Here is a 23751-nt window from a genome sequence, read left to right on the forward strand (position 1 = left end):
CAATCTGAGCTAACTGAAGCTTCCAGTTTCCCCAAACTGTCTGCCTAAAGTCCAGTCACACCTGGCACCATTCTGTGAACACACCTCCCAACTGGCTGCCCCCATAAGCTGGTGCTGCCTCCCCCGCTAGGAGTGCCCTTCCTCACTGTCAGCTCTGCTCAGGCTCCCCTGCTTTGGGGCTGTTTCCCCTCTGGCCCCTTGTCCTGGACTCCTTCCTCTTAGCTCCCTGCCACCATAGCACGCCTCGCTGCTCCACAGGACTGTGGACTCTTGGGGATGGTTTCTGAACTCTGAGGTTTTGTTTTCATTTTAGTTGGTTCTTTTTTTTTCCTATCTAGTCTTATTCCTACTCTGGAAGTCTTAGATGATCTCCGAGTAAGCGACAGTACCTAGTTTAACTCAGGCAGACACATTCATTTCAAGTGTTTCCAAACCTGTTTTCCTTGTAAAAAGAAAACATCCTTCCTTTTCTTAATGTTCTTTAGCTTTTATTTTGGCTAAGTTTAAATTGGCTATTTCTTAAAATTATTTGTTAAATTTCTTTGAAATAGGGAAACACAATCAAGTTCTTTGCTCAAAGTAGCTTGTATTTTCTTATTTTTTTTTTTTTTTTACAGAGAGAGGGATAAATAGGGACGGACAGACAGGAGCGGAGAGAGATGAGAAGCATCAATCATTAGTTTTTCGTTGCGACACCTTAGTTGTTCATTGATTGCTTTCTCATATGTGCCTTGACCGTGGGACTACAGCAGACTGAGTAACCCCTTGCTCAAGCCAGCGACCTTGGTTCCAAGCTGGTGAGCAGCTGGTGAGCTTTGCTCAAACCAGATGAGCCTGTGCTCAAGCTGACGACCTCGGGGTCTCGAACCTGGGTCCTTCCGCATCCCAGTCCAACACTCTATCCACTGCACCACTGCCTGGTCAGGTGCTTGTACTTTCTTAAAACTACTTGATTGTATATTTTGGAAAATATCACAAATACTACATTGTTGCAATAAGTGACTCATATTTTGAGGTTATATTAAAAGTTTTGATTTCTAAGTCACACTTTTTAAGTGAAATATTTGCTATTTGAATTTACTGTTTGTTGTGAAGAAAAGACTACCTCAGATTACCTCTCTTTCTTTATTGTCTGAGATTTTTCTACCCCTTGAGTGTGATTTTAGACTAGTCCCAAATAAAGGTTACTACCAGAATTACCCCTTTTGTTTCTGGTTTTGAAATATATCCAGAGTTAAATTGAGGGCAGAGTAGGGACCAGGAGGGGTTATAGGACACAGAACACTAACATTTCTGTTTCAGGTTCAGGGGCAGATGAAGCCTTTTATCTGAAATTGAATAGAAATTGCCTTCAAAAGACTGAAAAATGGGGATTATTAAAGGATTAAAATGACTTAGTTTGGAGTATTAGGAAATCTTAAGAAATAAACTTCTTGTGTCTGAGATAATATCTTGATTGAGGAAGACCAGGTAACCTTTGTAATATTTTGAGTTGCTAGTTATTTGCATTGTTAGCTTATGGACACTATTTATTTGTTTGTTTTTGACAGAGTCAGAGAAAGGGTCAAATAGGAACAGACAGGAAGGGAGAGAGATGAGAAGCATCAATTCTTTGTTGCTGCACCTTAGTTGTTCATTGATTGCTTTCTCATATGTGCCTTGACCGGGGGGCTACAGCAGAGCGAGTGAGCCCTTGCTCAAACCAGTAATCTTGGGCTCAAGCGAGTGACCTTGGGCTTCAAGCCAGCGACCTTTGGGCTCAAGCCAGTGACCATGGGGTCATGTCTATGATCCCATTCTCAAGCCAGCGACCCTGCATTCAAGCTGCATGAGCCCTTGCTGAAGCCAGCGACCTCAGGGTATCGAACATGGGTCCTCCGTATCCCAGTCCGACACTCTATCTACTGCACCACTGCCTGGTCAACTGGACACTATTTATTTATCTTTGTATTTTTCTGAAATGAGAAGTGGGGAGGCAGACAGACTCCCGCATGCACCCAACCGGGATCCACCCAGCATGCCCACCAGGAGGTGATGCTCTGTCCCTCTGGGTAGTTGCTCCATTGTAAGCATAGCCATTCTAGTGCCTGAGGCGTAGGCCATCGAGATGTCCTCAGTGCCTGGGCTAACTTTGCTCCAGTGAAGCCTTGGCTGCGGGGGCGGGGAAGAGAGACAGAGAGGAAGGAGAAGGGGAGGGGTGGAGAAGCAGATGGGTGCTTCTCCTGTGTGTCCTGGCTGGGAATCGAACTCAGGACTTCCACACTCCGGGCTGACGCTCTACCGCCGAGTCAACTGATCAGGGCCTGGACATTTTATTTTTTTAATCAACAGATCAACATGTGGTCTTTTGTCATTGCAGAACCGGGTCAAAGTGAGAGGGAAGCGCCGGCCGCAGACCCGTGCTGCTCGGCGATTGGCGGCCCAGGAGTCCAGTAAGACCGAGGACATGAGTGTCTCCGGAGGATCCACTGCACAATTGGCAGATGGTGCCATTTTACCAAATAGCTATCAGCCACAGCCCAGGGCAGCTGGTGGAAAAGACAGTTCCGAGGAGGCCATGGCTGCTGCCGCTTTGCCTTGGACAGGTGGTCTGTTGCCGGGAGTAGACAGCAGCCCCTCTGGGAAATCTCTAGGTCAGCCTCTTGGGGGTGACCTTTCTGATTCTGGAGATACCTTTTCCAAAGACAGTAAATGTCAGCCCATAGGGAGAAGGAAAACCAAGGTGAAGGCTGCGGAGAGCCCGGTCAGCCTACTGGGAGGGGGGGGGCATAGAAAAGAGACCCGTGGTTTCTCCTCTCAGGGAGGCAGGGAGTGATGAGGATCTCTCTCAGTTTGCTAAGCCAAAGCCAGCAAAGAAAACAAATCCCTTTTCTCCTCTGGAAGGTGAGGATGGTCTTCCAGATCCGAAAGGCAAGAAGAAAGAGTCAAAATCCAGCGGTCAGCAAGCAGTCATCTCAAAAGCACAAGATATTTTTGAGGTAACAGGATATAACAGTTTGTCATTGTGCCAGTTCTATAAGAAGGAAAATACCAGTCAACTCATTTGAGACATAGATTACATTAGGCTTGTTTGTTTCTGCCAGTATCTGCTAGCTTAGTAATTATGATTAAGTCCCCTTATTAATATCTGAAACTTACTCAGAAATAGATTTTTGTTATATTTCATATAGATGGTAATTGCTGACTGGCCATAAGTGGTGATATAAACCTCGATTTTTAGAGATTTTATCAGAAAGTTGCTTTAGTCAGCTTCTTTGGCATGCTGCTCTATGATATATGCAACAGTGTTAGTACAGTCTGAGTGTTTGACCTCTGGTTCTTGAGGAGACACTCTTGATTGAATGCAGGCTGTAGGCATGCAGTGCACTCTCTTGGCAGGTGTTATTGAGAGAATATGGGCACTGGAGACACAAGGAGGACTGGGACTAGAATTTTGCTCTGCAGCGCTCTCAGCAAGGGTGGGGGGCGGATTGAATACCGGCAGGGCAGCAGGTAAATAAGATAGTTTCAGATGATGTTAATTGTCATAAAGAAAACAACCCAGGGCAGTGGGGCAGAGTGATAGGTGGGAGGTGTTCCTTTGGGTAAAACTGGTAGTGAAGGCCTCACTGTAGAGTTGGCATTTGAGAAGGATGAGGACTGGGCCAAGCAGAATCTAGCAGAGGGGGCAGATCACGTGGCTAGTCCAGATCACTGGCAGTTTTTCATTTCTACAACTTGTTTAAATAATTATTTTTAGTTAAAATTATTTTTTTATTTAATATTTTGCTTGTGTTTTGCCTTAACAAGGATGATATATTTGCTACAGAAGCAATTAAACTCTCACAGAAAACAAGAGAGAAGGAAAGGACATTTGAACCCAACTTGTTTGATGACAGCATTGATATCTTTGCTGACCTAACTGTAAAACCAAAAGAAAAGTCCAAAAAGAAAGTGGAAGCGAAGTCTATATTTGATGATGATATGGGTAAGTTGGTTTTCTGCACATGACATAGAGGGTATTACCATTCAGTGACTTGATATTTCTTCTGCTACCTTTATCTTGGCCATTTCCTGAAAAGTGTTCCCTAGTGGGTTTCCTTTGGCTGTTGTATAATTGTGTTTGTTTTTTGGGTTTTTTATTTTATTTTTTTTTATTTTTATTTTTTTTAACAGAGCGAGAGAGAGAGAGAGACAGATAGACAGGAACAGAGACAGATGAGAAGCATCAATCTCAGTTTTTTGTTGCGACACCTTAGTTGTTCATTGATTGCTTTCTCATATGTGCCTTGACCACGGGCCTTCAGCAGACTGAGTAACCCCTTGCTTAAGCCAGCGACCTTGGGTCTAAGCTGGTGAGCTTTTGCTCAAACCAGATGAGCCTGCACTCAAGTCGGCAACCTCAGGGTCTCGAACCTGGGTCCTCAGCATCCCAGTCCGACGCTCCATCCACTGCGCCACTGCCTGGCCAGGCTGGCTGCTGTATAATTTTAAGTTAGGCTGAGGAAGAGTAGATAAGTCAATGGACTAGTCATTTTGGTGAAATAGCTTTTTGGTGTGATGGATATCAAGGACTTGAAGGAGCTTGGAATTTGACCTGCAAGTACAATTTAACTTGGGTATTACTATGCCCCCTGCCAATTGTCTGTGACAAATCTGAATACTGGTGTTACGAAAGGGGGATCAGAACTGCCCCACATGTGCAAGTTGACAGAGGGTGCTGCTTCAGGTGTGATGTAGTAAGTCAAGTCAGTGTTCTGGCTGGAAAGAGCTTCAGTGTTCAGAGAATGGACAGCAGTTCCAGAGGGGCACAGGACTAACTAGGAAAGCAGGTTATAACTCAGACTTCACGTCTCATCAAAGATTTTCTGTGTTTGAAAATATGCTCATTTTCACTCTACAGTGTAACCTGTACTTTATTAATGGTCAAATCAAATGCCCCATAGCCCTAGATGTAGGTTTTCTGAAATGTCTTGTGTGTTGGTAGATAGGATTTGGGCTGAGGCCAGATAGACACTTCCTGCTCCTTCCCCTCTCTCCCTGACCTGACCCTTGGGGGTAACTGGTAGAGAGCTGGTGTTGCAGTGCCACACTGGATCTATCTTCAAGCATGTTGTGAGCTCAGTTTCCATCAGCTTCCTACCATGTGGGGTGCAGAAGAGACTTTCATTTCTTTTGTTACAAAAAAAGTAATACATACCTGTTGTAATAGATTAATAATATTAAGAAGATGTAAAAAGTGAAAAACAATAGAGATAACCATTACTGAGAGTTAGGTTGTGTTCTTTCAGATAGGGTGATATTGTTATAAGTTTGTATATTTATTTTTTTCCAAAATAAGAATATACTTTGCCTATTCTGCTGTTCCTTTTAGTCACTTAATGTCTTCTTATGTCAGTACAGATCTGCTTCCCTGTTTGTAGTGTTTGTTTAGTATTGCTTTGTATCTAGGCATTAGCCTATGGAGGGTGATCTAGATTGTTTCTAAGTTTTACCTATTGTGTATACATATCTATATTTGCACATGCTAAAGTGTCTGAAGGATAGAATACTAGCAGTAACATTACGGGGTTAGTAAAATGTTGAGTAAGATGAGTTATGAAAAACTAGAGTCAGTGAAAGGCTAAACACGATGTTGTCATAAAGACTTAACATTCTTAGGACTGATGACGCCTTTACTCTGAAACAGGGCAACTCCTATGTTGGATTTCTCTGCTTATTTTTATTGCCTTTTCCTTTTAAATTCTAGTGAGAAAAGAATGTAGAAATAAGTATAGTGTCTCAGGTAGTAAAGACAGGGGCTGGATTGGAGATGTAGTTAACTCTGCCCTGTTTCCTCTCTCACATGTGCACACACACCTTCATAGCTGATAAAATGCTGTTAGAACCTGTGACTTGTATGGATCATAAAACTTAATTAGTAGCAGAGCCAGGACCAGAATCTAAGAAACTTGACTCTACCTTCTGGTACCATTCTGTTACCAGACCTGAGTCTTTGGTGGTTTGTGCAGATGTCTTAAAAGCCATTTTTTTTTGTTTGTGGGTTTTTTGCATATATAACAACTCTTTTTTCTTTTTAAAGATGATATCTTCTCCTCTGGTGTCCAGGCTAAGACAACCAAACCAAAAAGTTGGTCTTTAGAGGCAGCACCTGAATCAAGATCTGAACAGAAGGTGGCCAACATATTTGATGATCCTTTGAATGCCTTTGGAGGCCAGTAGAGCATACAGGGTATCACATCTCACTCTTCAGCTGCATCTTTGAGTTAATAATGCTATCTTAGGCATTATTGTCTTAACTGAATTATAAAAAGCAAATGCTGAAACAATGCACTCACCTCTTACCAAACACACTATTTTTCTGCACTGGTTTTAATCATGCTGAATACTGCAAAACAAAAATAAATGTTTCATAGTGTTTTTTTGTTTGTTTGTTTGTTTGTTTAAAACTATAATTTAGTTAGTCTTGGTAGAGCACAATGATTTAGGGTGTATTAGGAATGAAACCTCTTTGTGCATTTCATGGATGGGCAAGGAATCCTAGTGGTAGCAAGCAAATGACAGACTGATGACAGGAGTCTTCCTTATACATGGTTGGGAGCCCTATCATAGTCAGACCCTGGGCAGATGATAGAGGAAGAGGATGAGAGATTATCTACTTCATGAGTCTTTGCTACAAGAGAGGAGGTTTCCTTTTATGCCTCTATAGGTCCACTAAGGGAAGGTTTGACAAACTATGGCCCTTTACCAACTGTTTTTTAAAATAAAGTTTTATTGGAACACAGACATTCCCATTTATTTACATATTATCTATGGCTCTTTTCACCCTAACTATAATGCCAGAGTGGAGTGGTTGTGACAAAGGCTGGATGGCCTAAGGTATTTTCTTTCTGGCCCTTTACAGAAATAGTTTGCCAGTTCTTCCTCTCTGGCATCTGTTTTCATTCCTTGGAGCAATTTACATTATTTTGGGAAGGAGGCAGGAGGAACCCAGGTAATTGTAGAGAGAAGTGCTGAGGGTGGAAATGGTAGTCCCTAGAGCAACCTTGTTCCATAGAATTCTGACTTAAGGGAATGTTCTGTAACTGTGTTGTCCATTATAGTAGCTACTAGCCACTAGATATGGCTGGCCCTCCCAGTCTGATTTCCTGTGCTGTGCCATCTTGGTGCCCAGTAGTCTAACAATGGCACAATCTTGTAGGCAAGATTGGCTTCACCAATGGTGAAGCCACTAACTTCTTCCTGAGCACTTCTAAGATCGAGCCGGGAATCGCTCATTTCATAGTGAGATTTTGTACAGCTCCTGCAGATCAGCTTTTGGCCCTGTGCCGCTCAGCCTGTGGCAGGAGTGGGTGCTTACTACCTTCTCTCAGTTAGGCTGCCTGTGCGCGCAGCTTCCTGCTCTGGATCTGAGCCCCTTGTGGGTCTGACGCAGTAAGCAGTTGTTAAACATGGTTTTCTTTGGGAGTGATCCAATCTTCTGATCTGTCATTAGGATTGATTCCATGGAATTCAGGAGAATTAGATATAAAGTTAGAAAATATGCACATTGCTACTTTGAGAGAGTTGAAAGGAAGAAGGAACTTAAGAGTATTGACCACATGGTGGGGGTACTTTTCATGTTACTTTCTTTATTTTGTCTCCCTAAACTCAGGCAACGCCTTCATAGATAAGGCTAAAATCTGGAAGCCAGGTAGAACAGTGGGGTGGGTTTGCATATTTGAGACCTAGATTTAAGTCTGGTTCCCCCAGTTGGAGTTATGTAGGCACATTGTTTTCCTTTCTCAGGCTTCATTGGTTTGTCAGGTCAGGTTATCGGGACCAACTTTGCAGGGTCACACGGGGAGAACTAGCCCAGCATGCGATCACGGCTGGCGGGAGTGCCCACTCTGGGAGGTCCCCTCCGGGTGGCCCGGGCTCCGCACACCGGCCTGGCCAGCCCCCCCCCCCCCCCCCCCCCACACACACACATAGCGGCCGGCCAAGGCTCTGGCCAGAACGCCCTCAGCAGTGAGGAGTAACATCCGGGGACCCCTAACCGACAGCCGCCCGTTGCTGCCAAGCAGTGGGAACCCGGCGACCGCACGGGGCCACGCTGATTGGAGGGCGGCGTGGGCACATCCTGCGATTGGCGGGCGGTGTCACAAAGGCCGCGCACTAGGAGCCGCTCCAGTGCGGCGTCCCTGCTGGCTGCGGTGGCGACGAGCGGACAGATCGGACAGTCGGTGAGGCGAGCGCGCTGGGCGGGGAGGGCGCCGGGGCCGCGCTGCCGCCACCACCGCGGGTCTCCGGCCTGGGAAGGGTCGCTACTGCACGACCCCCACGGGGCTGCCCGCTACCCTCCCGCGTGAGCGCGACTCGGGCGCCCCACCACCGGCCTGCTGCTCGCCAAGTCGCCCGTTGTGAGGCGGCCTGAGCGCTGTCCCCAGGCCGGGCCAGCGTCTGCGTGGCGGGAGGGGTCCGGCGGAGCGTGCGCCGCGCAGGTGGCCGGGTACCGCGGCGTCCACGCAGGATGGCTCGAGTGGACGCCATCCCAGGGGCTCCCTGCTCCACGGGAACTGGGCTGCGGCTGGCGATGTAGTTTCTGTAGCCCGTGTGCAAAGCAGGCACGTGCACACCTTAGTGAAAACAGTTTACTGATAGTCACCACTTCCATGGCTACACAACATTCTTTACCCCGTGAAACGCCGGAAAGATCGCTGCTTTTATGCGGCTAAGACTCTGCAGGACAGAGGACAAAGCTGATTCCGGTCACTGGAACTACGCAGCGCTATTACTGCCTTTCCTGTCTTCAGCTTGCCTTTCCTCTTCAGTGCTTGTACTTTTAAGAACTTTTTCAGAAGAGATTAGAGAAATGTTGTTTTGTTTTGTTTTTAATGGCAGTACTCTTAATAGCTAAGTATGTTTTTTTAATTATTGGTAAAAATTATGTAAGTACTTTTTTTTTCCAATGTACCTTCCTTGCCTCTTCTACTTTTTATCTCCTTTTTCTTGCACCATTGCCCATCTTTTGAGACGACACTGCCCTTCATTTTCCAATGTCTTAGGGCTTCATGATATGCCCAGTAGAGGATGACCACCCAGCACTTTCAGAAACTGGGCCTGGACTCTGCTTTTCCTGCTGGATAGCTGAGCTTCTGTTTGTCTCTGCTATCTGCTAGTCTCCTAGTCAGTTTAACAAGATTTTAATGGCCTAATTTTATCTTCTGTAACTGATTCTTCTGCTGAACCAAAAATAGAACTATTTTCTTGAAGAATACATTTTAGTTTTGAATTTGCTTACCAACCTTGCTTCTGTTTGTATGTTGATTTTACTCCGTTGGTTAGGGCCAAAATTTAGGTGGGTATTCCAGCACAATTCATGCTGTGCTAGGACGCCGATTTTCTTTTAGCCCCGAGATAGTTTATTGATTCTCACTAGATGGACTTCCAAACCTGTTTCTCTGTTATAGTCTCCCATCCCCAGCTTGTTTATTGTTATATGCACTGGTCACCCTGTCTTTATTTCTGTAACATTCATTTCAGCATTCCTGACCCCTGACTTCTGTTGCTAGAGCTGCTACTATATAGATAGGAGTGGTGTTGGCTTTGGGGGAACATATAAAGATAATTCTATAGTACATTCTTATTTAATGTAGCATGCTAAGTATATTATTAAGAATCCACATGTTATCCAAAATTATATTATAAAAGCAGTTGTTTCAGTGAGGAGGAAAAAAGGGTCAGGGGTTAGCTTCATACAAAGCCATTTTTCCCACAGGCAAGTCAGTGTCTTAAAGATTTAAGAAACAAAACCTGAACAATACAGCCCTCTATTTGGCTTTTATTTAAGAGTAATAGCATTTTACTACTATGACCAGAGTATTATTTGCACAGTACTTTGTACTCTTATATTTATTACTCATTATCTTGATAAATACAGTGTGTCTGTTAAGTCATGGCACACTTTTGACCAGTCACAGGAAAGCAACAAAAGATGATAGAAATGTGAAATCTGCCTGACCAGGCGGTGGCGCAGTGGATAGAGCATCGGACTGGGATGTGGAGGACCCAGGTTCGAGACCCCGAGGTCGCCAACTTGAGTGCAGGCTCATCTGGTTTGAGCAAAAGCTCACCAGCTTGGACCCAAGGTCACTGGCTTTAGCAAGGGGTTACTCAGTCTGCTGAAGGCCCGTGGTCAAGGCACATATGAGATAGCAATCAGTGAACAACTAAGGTGTCGCAATCCACAACGAAAAACTAATGATTGTCTCTGACTCTGTAAAAAATAAATAAAATTTTAAAAAAATGTGAAATCACCAAATAAAAGGAACCCCCCCCCCCCCAGTTTCTGTAGGATGATGTGGCAGCATGTGCGCATGCGCAGATGATGACATAACACCATGTATGCAGCGGAGCAGCCCACGGCCATGCCAGTCGAGATGTGGACGGTACAGAGGAAAGTTCAGTGTGTTCTTTGGCTCACTAAATTTGAATCTGTGACCAAAGTGCAACGTGAATATTGGCTCATTTATAACGACGCGCCACCACATAGGAATAACATTTCTCGGTGGGATAAGCAGTTGAAGGAAACCGGCAGTTTGGTGGAGAAATCCTGTTCTGGTAGGCCATCAGTCAATGACGAGTCTGTAGAGGCTATACGGGATAGCTACCTAAGGAGCCCTGAAAAATCTGTGCGTGAGCCCACATCTAACTGCACTGAGTAGGTATGAAACTGGGAGAGTTTTCCTTTTATTTGGTGCAGATTTCACATTTCAGTCGTCTTTTGTTGCTTTCCTGTGCAGGTCGAAAGTTCACTATGACTTTACAGACATTGTATATAACAGCATTGAAAACAGCTGTGTTGCCAGCAACAACTTTTCTTCCTGTGATGCCATCTTTTTAGGACCATTAGCAGTTTGCACAATGCAATTCAGGTTCCCTAATTAATTAATGATGCTTCCAGTTAGTGTTATAAAATTCAAACTATAGTAGAAATCACTGTACGTGCATGTATGAGTTGGATAAACTTTGGTGGACTTAGTTTGGAGTGAATCATAACGTAATTCCCATGGGAAACCAATGGATATTTGGAACATAATCAAACATTCCTTCATCTTTAAATCAGCAGTAATACATTTACTATATCACAGATTTGTTCTAAGAATCAACTGAGAGACTGAATATTTATCTACTTTTTTCATTGAACAAACCTTTAATGAGTACCAATATGTACAAAATACTGCTAGGTGGTGGGACAGTAAATCAGATGTGGTCTCTTCTTTAAGTAGTTTACAGTTTCGTAGAGTAAGAAAGCCATGTGAAAAATGAAGTTGATTGAATTGGGTACAATATATGGTAGAGGTATATGGGTGCAAGGAGAGTAACCATAAAAAGCTTTGTGGAATAGTTGCTATTTCAACTGCGTTTTGTTTTTGTTTTTTCAAGAAAAACAGACATAGAGAGAGGGACTGATCTGGACAGACACACATAAAAGGAGGGAGATGAGAAGCATCAATTCTTTGTTGTGGCACTTTCGTTCATTGATTGCTTGCTCATATGTGCCTTGACGGGGGCAAGGGAGCAGGGGCTGCAGCAGAGCGAGTGACCCCTTGCTCAAGCTAGCGACCTTGGGCTTCAAGCTAGCGACCTTGGGCTTCAAGCTAGCAATCATGGGGTCATGTCTATGATCCTGTATTCAAGCCAGTGACCCTGCACTCAAGCTGGTGAGCCCGCACTCAAGCCAGTGACCTCGGGGTTTCGAACCTGGGTCCTCTGCATCCAGGGTAACACTCGATCCACTTGCTGCCCCACTGCCTGGTCAGGCTGAACTGAGTCTTAAAAGATGATTAGGTACTTGTTAGGTAGCCAGCTGTGTTGAAGGCAGTGGGTAGAGCAAGCAGGAGGAGAGATAGAGTCTGCAGGTGCAAATGATTAGAGGACAGAGGTATCAGAGGTGTTACAGGATGGGATGAGGTATGTGTGTAATAATTACCAAGAAGACGGAGACTGTATGATGAGGTTTGTAAGGAAGATTAATGGTTTGGGATATATTGGGTTTTAGGGTTCTATTGGCCTATTTCAGATGTTTATGGGATATAATTTCTATAGATTAGAAATATAGGTTATTAATAAAACCACAGTCATTAAAAATAGTTGTTCTTTTAAGCATTGCTATGAAAATTGTAATGATTTCATTGATATATCTTTTGGAAAGAGAAGAATTTATCCCCCATTTTTTTCTTTACTGTTGCATTTTTCTAGTGTTCATTTTCTGTTCACCTAGGCTTACTGACTGATATCCTTCTTCCACTCTGAGGCTTTACCCATTCTGAAATACATTCAAAAATTTACCCACCTCTGGATTACATTAAAAAGTTTTTGCACAGCAAAGGAAACCATCAACAAAACAATCTATTGAATGGAAGAAGATGTTTACTACTCATACATCTTGTAAGGGGTAATATCCAGAATATTTAAGGAACTAATTCAAATTAACATCCCAAAACCCCAAAGAATCCAATTAAAAAATTGACAAGAGGACATGCAGATGACCAATAGACATATGAAAAGATGTTGAACATCAGTAATAAGTGAAATGGACATTAAAGTCACAATGAGGTATCACTTCACACCTGTCAGCATGTATGTCATTAATAAATAAATAAAAAGTGCTGGTGAAGATATGGAGAAAAAGAAACCCACATGCATTCTTGGTGGAATTGTAAGTGTAGCCACTATGGAAAACAGTATGGAGGTTCTTCAAACAATATAAAGCTGCTATACAATCCATGATTCCATTTCTGGGTATTTATACAAAGAGTACAAAAATACTAATTTGAAAAGATACATATGCACCCCTGTGACATTACAGCATTACTAGTAATAACCAAGATATGAAAGCAACCCAGATGTCTATCAATAGCTGCATGGATAAAGAAGATGTAATATATAGATATCATAATATATACAGACGACAAGCAGATGGTTGCCAAAGGAGAGAATGGGGGGATATTAATTTTTTTTTAAAAAAGTTCTTAAAAAAAATAAACAGCATTGTATCCCTAGTGGTTGTACATAATTGATACCTCAGTAAATATTGGAAGAATATGTCATTTGAAAATCATTAATGCATTTAGATAATATCAGTGAATAAGTTAAAAAGTTTACCTACCTCTAGGGAATACGTCCCTATTTATTCTATAAGGACAGTATTACCTTGATACCAAAACCAGACAAAGACATAAAACTATATCAAGCTTCTAGTCAAGCTGACTGAGAAGGTAAATGCTGTACATGCATCCTCTCAAAACCATAGTAAAATTACATATTACATATTAAACTACAGAACAACCATTCAGAACCACCGAAATCTAGTTGTATAGAAGTCCTACAACTAAGGATATAAAGAAGCAGCCAGGTTGAGACTAGTAGGAGGGGCAGAGATAGAGCTGGCTGGTCTCACACCCATATGTGAGGGTTAAAAAACAGGAGAGAGATCTCAACTGCAGAGGCTCCCCCTGAAGAACCAGGGGTCCCAATTCCACCCCAGGCCCTCCCGCTCAGGGTTCCAGTGCCAGAAAGAGAAGTCCCATAACTTCTGGCTGTAAAAGCCAGCAGGGATTGTGGCTGAGTAAGATGGAGGGCTGCTGGAGTCCCAGGTGCTCCTCTTAAAAGACCCATGCACAGACTGACTCACTTGCCCTGAGCTCCAGTGCTAGGGCAGCAGCTTGAGAGGCACCAGGGACAAATGGGGAGGAACAGAAGTGTCTGACATCAGTACAAGAACTGGAGGGGCAGCATTCTCCCAGACAGAAGTACTGGCAAAGGCCACTATTTCATTGCTGAGCTCTTCTCCCCCTGACACCCAAAGCCCACAAGTGGGCACCTTAACAAAGTCATCATATTGGCTAACACAGTTTGCTCTACCCTAGTGATTCCCTCAGACCCTATCCAACCCACTTCTTGGACTCCCAAGCCATTTCCAATGGCTTTCCATACAAATGACCTGTCTTGGCACATGCTAACTTTCCTAAAATCTCTCAAGAAAGTAGAATCAGGCCTCAATGTGCCCTCTACCTCTTGCTAAGTGGTCCCAGGGCTGGCACTAGTGACAGCTGGCTTTGGTTCACAGATTGGCCTATCCCAGACACTTCCAAGCCCAACACAAGTAGCAGCCACCTGCAGATTGCTTGTAGCTCATGTTGGGGGCTCTGGTCTGGGCATAGGAGGTGGCTGACCTTGGCCTGTACCTCCCAGGAAGCCCCAGAGCCAGCACATCAGGTGGGCAGCCTCAGACCACACCAAAGCATCACCCAAACACCCTTTAAGTGACGCACTGAAGGGGCAGCCTCAGCAGGAACCAGAGCCCCACTAAAGTGAGTCCTGATAGGCAGGATTGGCCTCTGCACAGCAGGTTCTCTACAGTGGTCTTGGCCTGTCCTTGCAGCTGATTGGCCTGGGGGTAAATCCCTCCCATTGACATGCCAACAGCAATCAGGACTCAACTACAACAGGTAAGTACACATAGCCCATTCAGGGTAGGGGCGTCACACCTGGAGCATCCAGATCAGGTGGCCAGGGAGACTGGGCCACTGAGCATTTCCAGGCATCTACTACAATACCGCTTTACCAAGACTGGAGTTGTAGTAGCTCTACCTAATACATAGAGACAAACAGAGTGAGGTGGCAAAAATGAGGAGAGAAGGAACATCTCCTAAATGAAAGAACAGAACAAAACTCAAAAAGAACTAAATAAGCAAGCTACTGGATGCAGAGTTCAAAACATTGGTTATAAAGGATGGTCAGTGAACTTAGGGAAAGAGTAGATGAGCCTAATGAGAACTTCAACAAGGAGCTAAGAAACATAACCAGTCAGAAATGAAGAATACTTTACAAGGATGCAACAATAAAGAGTAGATGAAGCTGAAGATCAAATCAGTGATTTGAAAGATGCAGAAGCAGAAAACACCCACTCAGAACCCAAAAAAGGATAAGTCCTAAAATATGAATATAGTATAAGGAACCTCTGGGACAACTTAAGAGTACCAACATTCCCATCATGTGTTGGCAGGAGAAGAGAGAGTAAGGAATTGGAAACCTATTTGAAAAAATAATGAAAAACTTACCTAACCTGGTGAGGGAAATAGACATACAAGTCCAGAAAATGCAGTGAGTGCCAAACAGATGAACCCAAAGAGGCTCACACCAAGATACATCACAATTAAAATGCCAAAGGTTAAAGACAAAGGGACTGTTAAAAGCAGCAAGAGAAAAGTAGTTATCTACAAGAAAGCTCTCATTGTCTATCACCTGATTCCTCAACTGAAATTTTGCAGGCCAGAAAGGATTGGCACAAATATTCAAGGTGATAAAAAGCAAGGACCTACAACCAAGATGATTCTGCCCAGCAAAGCTACCATTTAGAATTGAAAGATAAAGAGCTTCCCAGACAAGAAAAATCTAAAGGAGTTCATCATCACCAAACCAGTATTATAAGAAATGTTAAAGAGTTTTCTTTAAGAAGAAGAAAAACAAACAAAATATATATATATATTCTTAATGAAATGGCAGTAAATATACATCTATCAACAATTTCTTTAAATGCAAATGGATTAAATGCTTCAATCAAAAGACATGGTGGCTGAATGGATAAGAAAACAAGGCTCTTACATATGCTCTAACAGAGACTCACTTCAGATGGAAAGACAGTTTGAAAGTAAAGGGATGAAAAATGATATTTCATGAAAATGGAAACAAACTAAAAAGCTGGTGTAGCAATACTTATACTAGATAAAATAGACTTTTTTTTTTAGGTGAGATGTGGGGAGATAGTGCATGCCCGGACCAGGATCCACCCAGCAGCCACATCTGAGGCCAGTGCTTGAGTACTAATCTATTTTTAGTGCCTGAGGCTGATGCACTTGGACCATGGGGATATCCTCAGCACCTGGGGCCACGCTTGAGCCAATCAAACCACTGGCCATGGGAGGGGAAAAGAGGAAGAGAGAAGGGGAGAAGCAGATGATTACTTCTCCTGTGTGCCCTAACCAGGAATCCAACCCGTGACGTCCATATGCTGGGATGACAGTCTATCCACTTATCCTCTGGTCAGGGCCCAAAATAAACTTTAAAACAAAGGATATAGCAAAAGACAAAGGATGACCCAGTAATTCCACTTCTTGGTATTTATCTGAAGAAACCCCAAACACTAAATTGAAAAGACATACGCAACATATATTCACTGCAGCATTTACAATAGCCAAGATATGGAAGCAACCTAAGTGTCCACCAATAGATGAATAGAAGTGGTGCATATGTACAGTGGAATATGACTCAGCCATAAAGGGATGTTGGCATCAGCAAAAACATGGATAAACCTGGAGGATATTGTGCTGAGTGAAATAAGTCAGAGAAGGGCAAATGCCATATGATTTCACTTATATATGGAATCTAAAAAACAAAATAAATGAACAAACAGACCAGAAATAGACTCAGAGAACATTTTGAAAGTTGCCAGATAGGAAGATTGAAGGGATGGGGGAAAAGGTGAAGGGAATAAGAAGTACAAATTGGTAGTTACAAAATAGTCATAGGTATGTAGAGTACAGCAAAGGAAATATAGTCAGTAATATTATAATAACTATGTATGGTGTCAGATGGGTACTGGATTTATCAGATTGATCACTTTGTCAGTTTTATAAATGTCTACCCAATGCATTGTACACTGGAACTAATATAATATTGTACATCAACTGTAACTGAAAAATAAAATATTAAAACAAAAGCCTGACCAGACAGTGGCGCAAAGGATAGAACATCAATCTGGGATGCTGAGGACCCAGGTTCGAAACCCCAAAGTTGCTAGCTTGAGTGTAGGCTCACTAGCTTGAGTGTAGGCTCACTAGCTTGAGTGTAGGCTCACTAGCTTGAGTGCGGTAACTCTGGCTTAAACATGGATCATAGACAAGACCCCATGGTTGCTGGTTTGAGCTCAAAGGTCACTGGCTTGAAGTTCAAGTTTCTTGGCTTGAGCCCAAGGTCACTGGCTTGAGCAAGGGGTCACTGGCTTGGCTGGATCCCCCTGGTCAAGGCATATATGACAAAGCAAGCAATGAACAACTAAGGTGCTGCAGCTATGAGTTGATGTTTCTCATCTATCATTCTTCCTGTCTGTCTTTCCCTGTCTGTCCCTTGCACACTCTCTCTCTCTCTCTCTCTCTCTCTCTCAAATAAACAGACAAAAAGACTTAAAACAAAAGAAAATTAGATTAACATTTCTTATTGCTGTAGACACAAAAGTTCTCTAACAAACCAAATTCAGGTGTGGGCAAAAGTAGGTTTATAGGCCCTGGCCAGTTGGCTCAGTGGTAGAGCGTTGGCCTGGCGTGTGGATATCCCGGGTTTGATTCCCAGTCAGGGCACACAGGAGAAGTGCCCATCTGCTTCTTCACCCCTCCCCCTCTTGCTTCTCTCTCTCTCTCTCTCTTTTCCCCTCCTGCAGCTGTGGTTTGATTGGAGCAAGTTAGCCCTGGATGCTAAGGATGGCTCCATAGTCTCTACCTCAGGGGCTAGGAAGAGTTCAGTTGCTTAGCAATAGAGCAACGCCTCAAATGGGCAGAGCATTGCCCCCTAGTGGGTTTGCCAGGTGGACCCCAGTCGGGGCACATGCAGGAGTCGGTCTGTCTACTTTCCCTCCTCTCACTGAATTAAAAAAAAGAGTAAGTTTACAATCATGAGTATGTAAAACATAGTTTACTCTTGTATTATTTATTATTATTATTCTTTTTTCCATTCCTGTATACAAAGGATTATACACCATATACAAATGGAATTTATCCTAATAATACAAGATTTGTTCAACTTCAGTTTAATATGCCATATTAATAGAATAAGAGACAGAGTCCACATGGTCATCTCAACAGTCTCTGGAAAGAAAAGCATTGGTCAGAAGCCAACACCACTTATGATAAAAACAAACAAACATCTAAACACTGAAAAAGGTCACCTGTGAAAACCCCACAGCTAAAATCATACCTTATGATGGACTGAATGCCTTCTCCTTACAATCAGGAATAAGACAAGAATGTCTGTTCTCACTACTTATTTTCAGCTTTGTATTGGAGATTCTTGGTAGGGCAATTAGGTAAGAAAAGGAAATAGGCTACATATTGGAAAGGAAGAAGTAAAAATCTCTATTTGCAGATCACATGATCTTGTATGTAGAAAACCCTAAGGAATCCACTAACAATACTTTTAGAACTAAAAAATGTCTTCTGCAAGGTCTCAGTGTACACAATCAATATATTAAATTAATTTTACTTCTATACATTAGCAATGAACAATCTGAAAGTGAAAGTAAAAGTTTTAGTTCGATGATTTCAGAAACGATAAAATTCTTAGGAATAGGTATATTTTTTTATTAACTCATTGTGTTTACATACATTCTAATGTCACCCGTGTTCCCCAGTACATCTCCCCTGTCTCCCTCCACATAATACCCTCCCCCCTTCCCTCCAGGATTTGCTTTTATGCTCTCATCCCATCCAATCACCCTATCATACCCTTTCCCTTTGTCCACTTTCCTCTGGATCCTTTGACCCCGCCTCTGTCTCTATTCCACTCCTCAGTTCATATTGTTTTTCGGATTCTTCAGATGAGTGAGGTCATATGATATTTTTCTTTCTCTGCATGGCTTATTTCACTTAACATAAGAGTTTCAGTTCCATCCATGTTGTTGCAAAAAATAATATTTCCTTCTTTTTCATGGTCCCATAATATATATGTAACTCTTTTGTGTATATGTAACACTGCTTTTTAATCCAATCGTCCACTGACAGACACTTGGGCTGTTTCCAGGTCTTGGCTATTGTGAACAATGCTGCCATAAACATGGGGGTGCATTTCTCCTTTTCAGACTGTGCTATGGTATTCTTGGGGTATATTCCTAAAAGTGGGATGGCTGGGTCAAAAGGCAGTTCGATTTTTAATTTTTTGAGGAATCTCCATACCGTTTTCCACAGTGGCTGCACCAGTCTGCATTCCCACCAGCAGTGCAGGAAGGTCCCCTTTTCTCCACATCCTCACCAGCACTTATTCAGTGTTGTTTTGTTGATGAGCGCCATTCTGACAGGTGTGAGGTGCTATCTTATTGTGGTTTTAATTTGCATTTCTCTAATGACTAGTGATGTTGAGCATTTTTTCATATGCCTACTGGTCATCTGCATGTCCTTTTTGGAGAAGTGTCTGTTCATCTCTTTCACCCATTTTTTGACTGGACTGTTTATTTTCCTGGTGTTGAGTTTTACAAGTTCTTTATAAATTTTGGTTATTAACCCCTTTTATCGGACGTATTGTCAAATATGTTCTCCCATTGTGTGGTTTGCCTTTTTATTTTGTTTATATTGTCTTTAGCTATGCAAAAGCTTTTTAGTTGGATATAGTCCCATTTGTTTATCCTGTATAAATCAGCAAATATATTGCTGAGAGTGATGTTGGAGAGCTTATTGCCTATGTTTTCCTCTAGGATGCTTATGGTTTCATTACTTACATTTAAATCTTTTATCCATTTTGAGTTTATTTTTGTGAATGGTGTGAGTTGGTGGTCTAGTTTCTTTTCTTTTCTTTTTTTTTTTTTTTTTTACAGAGACAGAGAGTCAGAGTGAGGGATAGACAGGGAGAGACAGACAGGAACGGAGAGATGAGAAGCATCAATCATCAGCTTTTCATTGTGCATTGCCACACCTTAGTTGTCATTGATTGCTTTCTCATATGTGCCTTGACCATGGGCCTTCAGCAGACCGAGTAACCGCTTGCTTGAGCCAGCGACCTTGGGTCCAAGCTGGTGAATTTTTGCTCAAACCAGATGAGCCCACGCTCAAGCTGGCGACCTCGGGGTCTTGAACCTGGGTCTTCCGCATCCCAGTCCGACGCTCTATTCACTGCTCCACCGCCTGGTCAGGCTAGTTTCATTTTTTTGCAGGTAGCTGACCACTTTTCCCAACACCATTTGGTAAAGAGACTGTCTTTACTCCATTGTATGCTACTACCACCCTTGTCAAATATCAATTGGCCATAAAGGTGTGAGTTTATTTCTGGGTTCTCTGTTCTGTTCCATTGATCTATATGCCTATTCTTATGCCAGTACCAAGCTCTTTTGAGTACAATGGCCTTGTAGTATAACTTGATGTCGGTAAGTGTGATACCACCCACTTTATTCTTCTTTTTAAGATTGCTGAGGTTATTCATGTTCTTTTTTGGTTCCATATGAATTTTTGGAATATTTGTTCTATATCTTTGAAGTATTGGTATTTTTTTTTATGTATTTTTCTGAAGTTGGAAACGGGGAGGCAGTCAGACAGACTCCCGCATGCGCCCGACCGGGATCCACCCAGCACGCCTACCAGGGGGCGTTGCTCTGTTGCAACCAGAGCCGTTCTAGCGCCTGAGGCAGAGGCCATGGAGCCACCCTCAGAGCCTGGGCCAACTTTTTGCTCCAATGGAGCCTTGGCTGTGGGAGCGGAAGATAGAGACAGAGAGGAAGGAGAGGAGGAGGGGTGGAGAAGCAAATGGGCGCCTCTCCTGTGTGCCCTGGCCGGGAATTGAACCTGGGACTCCTGCATGCCAGGCCGATGCTCTACCACTGAGTAAACCGGCCAGGGCCTTGTCCTTGGTATTTTAATAGGAATTGCATTGAATTTATAAATTGCTTTGGGTAATATGGACATTTTAATGATGTTTATTCTTCCTAGCCATGAACACAGTATATGTTTCCACTTGTTTGTATCTTCCTTGATTTCTTTTATCAATGTTTTATAATTTACCGAGTATAAATATTTAACCTCCTTGGTTAAATTTACTCCTAAGTGTTTTATTTTTTTGTTGCAATAGTGAAAGAGATTGTTTTCTTAATTTCTCTTTCAGACAGATCATTGTTGGTATATAAAAATGCCTCTGATTTCTGAGTATTAACTTTATATCCTGCCACGTGCTGAATTCATTTATCAGATCCAGTAGTTTTTTTACTGCGACTTTAGGGTTTTTTAGGTACATTATCATATCATCAGCAAATAATGATAGTTTTACTTATTTTTTCCAATTTGGATGCCTTTTATTTCTTCTTCTTGTCTGATTGCTGTAGCTAGACCTTCCAGAACTATATTGAATAAGAGTGGTGAAAGGGGCACCCCTGCCTTGTTCCTGACCTTAAGGGGATTGCTTTTAACTTTTGCCCATTGAGTATGGTGTTGGCTGTGGGTTTGTCATAGATGGCCTTTATCATGTTGAGGTATGTTCTGTGTATTCCCACTTTGCTGAGAGTTGATCATAAATGAGTGCTGGATTTTATCAAATGCTTTTTGTGCATCTATTGATATTATCGTGTGGTTTTTCTCCTTCCTTTTGTTTATGTGATGAATCACATTGATTAATTTGGGAATATTGTATCAGCCTTGCCTTCCCAAAATAAATCTCATTTGATCACAGTGTATAATTTTATGTATTATAGGATCCGGTTTGCTAATATTTTGTTGAGAATTTTAGCATCTAAATTGATCAGGGATATTGGCCTATAGTTTTCTTTCCTTGTGTTGTCTTTGCCTGGCTTTGGGATCAGATTATGCTAGCCTCATAAAAGGAGCTTGGAAGTTTTTTCTCCTGTTGAATTTTTTGAAATAGCTTGAGAAGGATAGGAGTTAGTTCTTCTTTGAATGTTTGGTAGAATTCGCCTGTGAAGCCATCTGGCTCAGGGCTTTTGTTTGTTGGGAGTTTATTGATAACGGTTTCAATCTCATTTGTTATAATCGGTCTATTTAGGTTTTCTGATTCTTCCAGATTGATTTTTGAAAGATTACCTTTTTTTATTTTTTTATTTTTTTATAATAATTTTATTTTTTTAATGGGGTGACATCAATAAATCAGGATACATATATTCAAAGATAACAAGTCCAGGTTATCTTGTCGTTCAATTATGTTGCATACCCACCACCCAAAGTCAGATTGTACTCTGTCACCTTCTATCTTGTTTTCTTTGTGCCCCTCCCCACCCCCTTTCCCTCTCCCATTCCCCCCTCCCCCCCATAACCACCACACTCTTATCAATGTCTCTTAGTTTCACTATTATGTCCCACCTACGTATGGAATAATACAGTTCCTGGTTTTTTCTGATTTACTTATTTCGCTTCGTATCATGTTATCAAGATCCCACCATTTTGCTGTAAATGTTCCGATGTCATCATTTCTTATGGCTGAGTAGTATTCCATAGTGTATATGTGCCACATCTTCTTTATCCAGTCATCTATTGATGGGCTTTTTGGTTGTTTCCATGTCCTGGCCACTGTGAACAATGCTGCAATAAACATGGGGCTGCATGTGTCTTTACGTATCAATGTTTCTGAGTTTTTGGGATATATACCCAGTAGAGGGATTGCTGAGTCATAAGGTAGTTCTATTTTCAGTTTTTTGAGGAACCACCATACTTTCTTCCATAATGGTTGTACTACTTTACATTCCCACCAACAGTGTATGAGGGTTCCTTTTTCTCCACAGCCTCTCCAACATTTGCTATTACCTGTCTTGCTAATAACAGCTAATCGAACAGGTGTGAGGTGGTATCTCATTGCCGTTTTGATTTGCATTTCTCTAATAGCTAAAGAAGATGAGCATCTTTTCATATATCTGTTGGCCATTTGTATTTCTTCCTGGGAGAAGTGTCTATTCATATCCTCTTCCCATTTTTTTATTGGATTGTTTGTTTGTTTGTTGTTGAGTTTTATGAGTTCTTTGTATATTTTGGATATTAGGCCCTTATCTGAGCTGTTGTTTGAAAATATCATTTCCCATTTAGTTGGCTTTCTGTTTATTTTGTTATCAGTTTCTCTTGCTGAGCAAAAACTTCTTAGTCTGATGTAGTCCCATTCATTAATTTTTGCCTTCGCTTCTCTTGCCTGTGGAGTCAAATTCATAAAATGCTCTTTAAAACCCAGGTCCATGAGTTGAGTACCTATGTCTTCTTCTATGTACTTAATTGTTTCAGGTCTTATGTTTAGATCTTTGATCCATTTTGAGTTAATTTTTGTACAGAGGGAGAGACTGTAGTCCAGTTTCATTCTTTTGCATGTGGCTTTCCAGTTTTCCCAGCACCATTTATTGAAGAGGCTTTCTTTTCACCATTGTGTGTTGTTGGCCCCTTTATCAAAAATTATTTGACTATATATATGTGGTTTTATTTCTGGACTTTCTATTCTGTTCCATTGGTCTGATTGTCTATTTTTCTGCCAATACCATGCTGTTTTGATTGTCGTGGCCCTATAATATAGTTTGAAGTCAGGTATTGTAATGCCCCCAGCTTCATTCTTTTTCTTTAGGATTGCTTTGGCTATTCGGGGTTTTTTATAGTTCCATATAAATCTGATGATTTTTTGCTCTATTTCTTTAAAAAACGTCATTGGAAGTTTGATGGGAATTTCATTAAATTTGTATATTGCTTTGGGTAATATAGCCATCTTGATTATATTTATTCTTCCTAGCCAAGAACAAGGTATATTCTTCCATCTCATTATATCTTTTTCGATTTCCCTTAACAATGTTTTATAGTTTTCATTATATATAAGTCCTTTACATTCTTTGTTATGTTTATTCCTAAGTATTTTATTTTTTTTGTTGCAATCGTGAAGGGGATTATTCTTTTGAGTTCCTTCTCAGTTGTTTCATTGTTGGCATATAGAAAGGCTATTGACTTCTGTATGTTAATTTTGTATCCTGCGACCTTACTGTATTGGCTTATTGTTTCTAGT

The 23751-nt window shown here is 41.9% G+C and overlaps 2 protein-coding genes across 5 annotated transcripts in view; both read left to right on the top strand.

The window, feature by feature from the left end:
* Positions 1-6399, top strand: part of WASHC2A (WASH complex subunit 2A) — a 67684-nt gene extending 61285 nt beyond the window's left edge. The window contains 4 exon segments of the mRNA XM_066348197.1: positions 2360-2743; positions 2745-2978; positions 3790-3967; positions 6062-6399. Coding sequence (XP_066204294.1) covers positions 2360-2743; positions 2745-2978; positions 3790-3967; positions 6062-6201 — 936 coding nt within the window. The 3' untranslated portion in view covers positions 6202-6399.
* Positions 6400-8046: 1647 nt separating this feature from the next.
* ZFAND4 (zinc finger AN1-type containing 4) overlaps positions 8047-23751 on the top strand; it is a 149809-nt gene continuing 134104 nt past the window's right edge. For all 4 annotated transcript variants that reach the window (XM_066349628.1, XM_066349629.1, XM_066349630.1 and 1 more), the window contains exon 1: positions 8047-8204. The gene's annotated coding sequence lies outside the window, so the exon portion shown is untranslated. The remainder of the gene's footprint in view (positions 8205-23751) is intronic.

Source organism: Saccopteryx leptura, chromosome 9 (genome assembly GCF_036850995.1).
Source record: "Saccopteryx leptura isolate mSacLep1 chromosome 9, mSacLep1_pri_phased_curated, whole genome shotgun sequence".
Taxonomy (NCBI): Eukaryota; Metazoa; Chordata; class Mammalia; order Chiroptera; family Emballonuridae; genus Saccopteryx; species Saccopteryx leptura.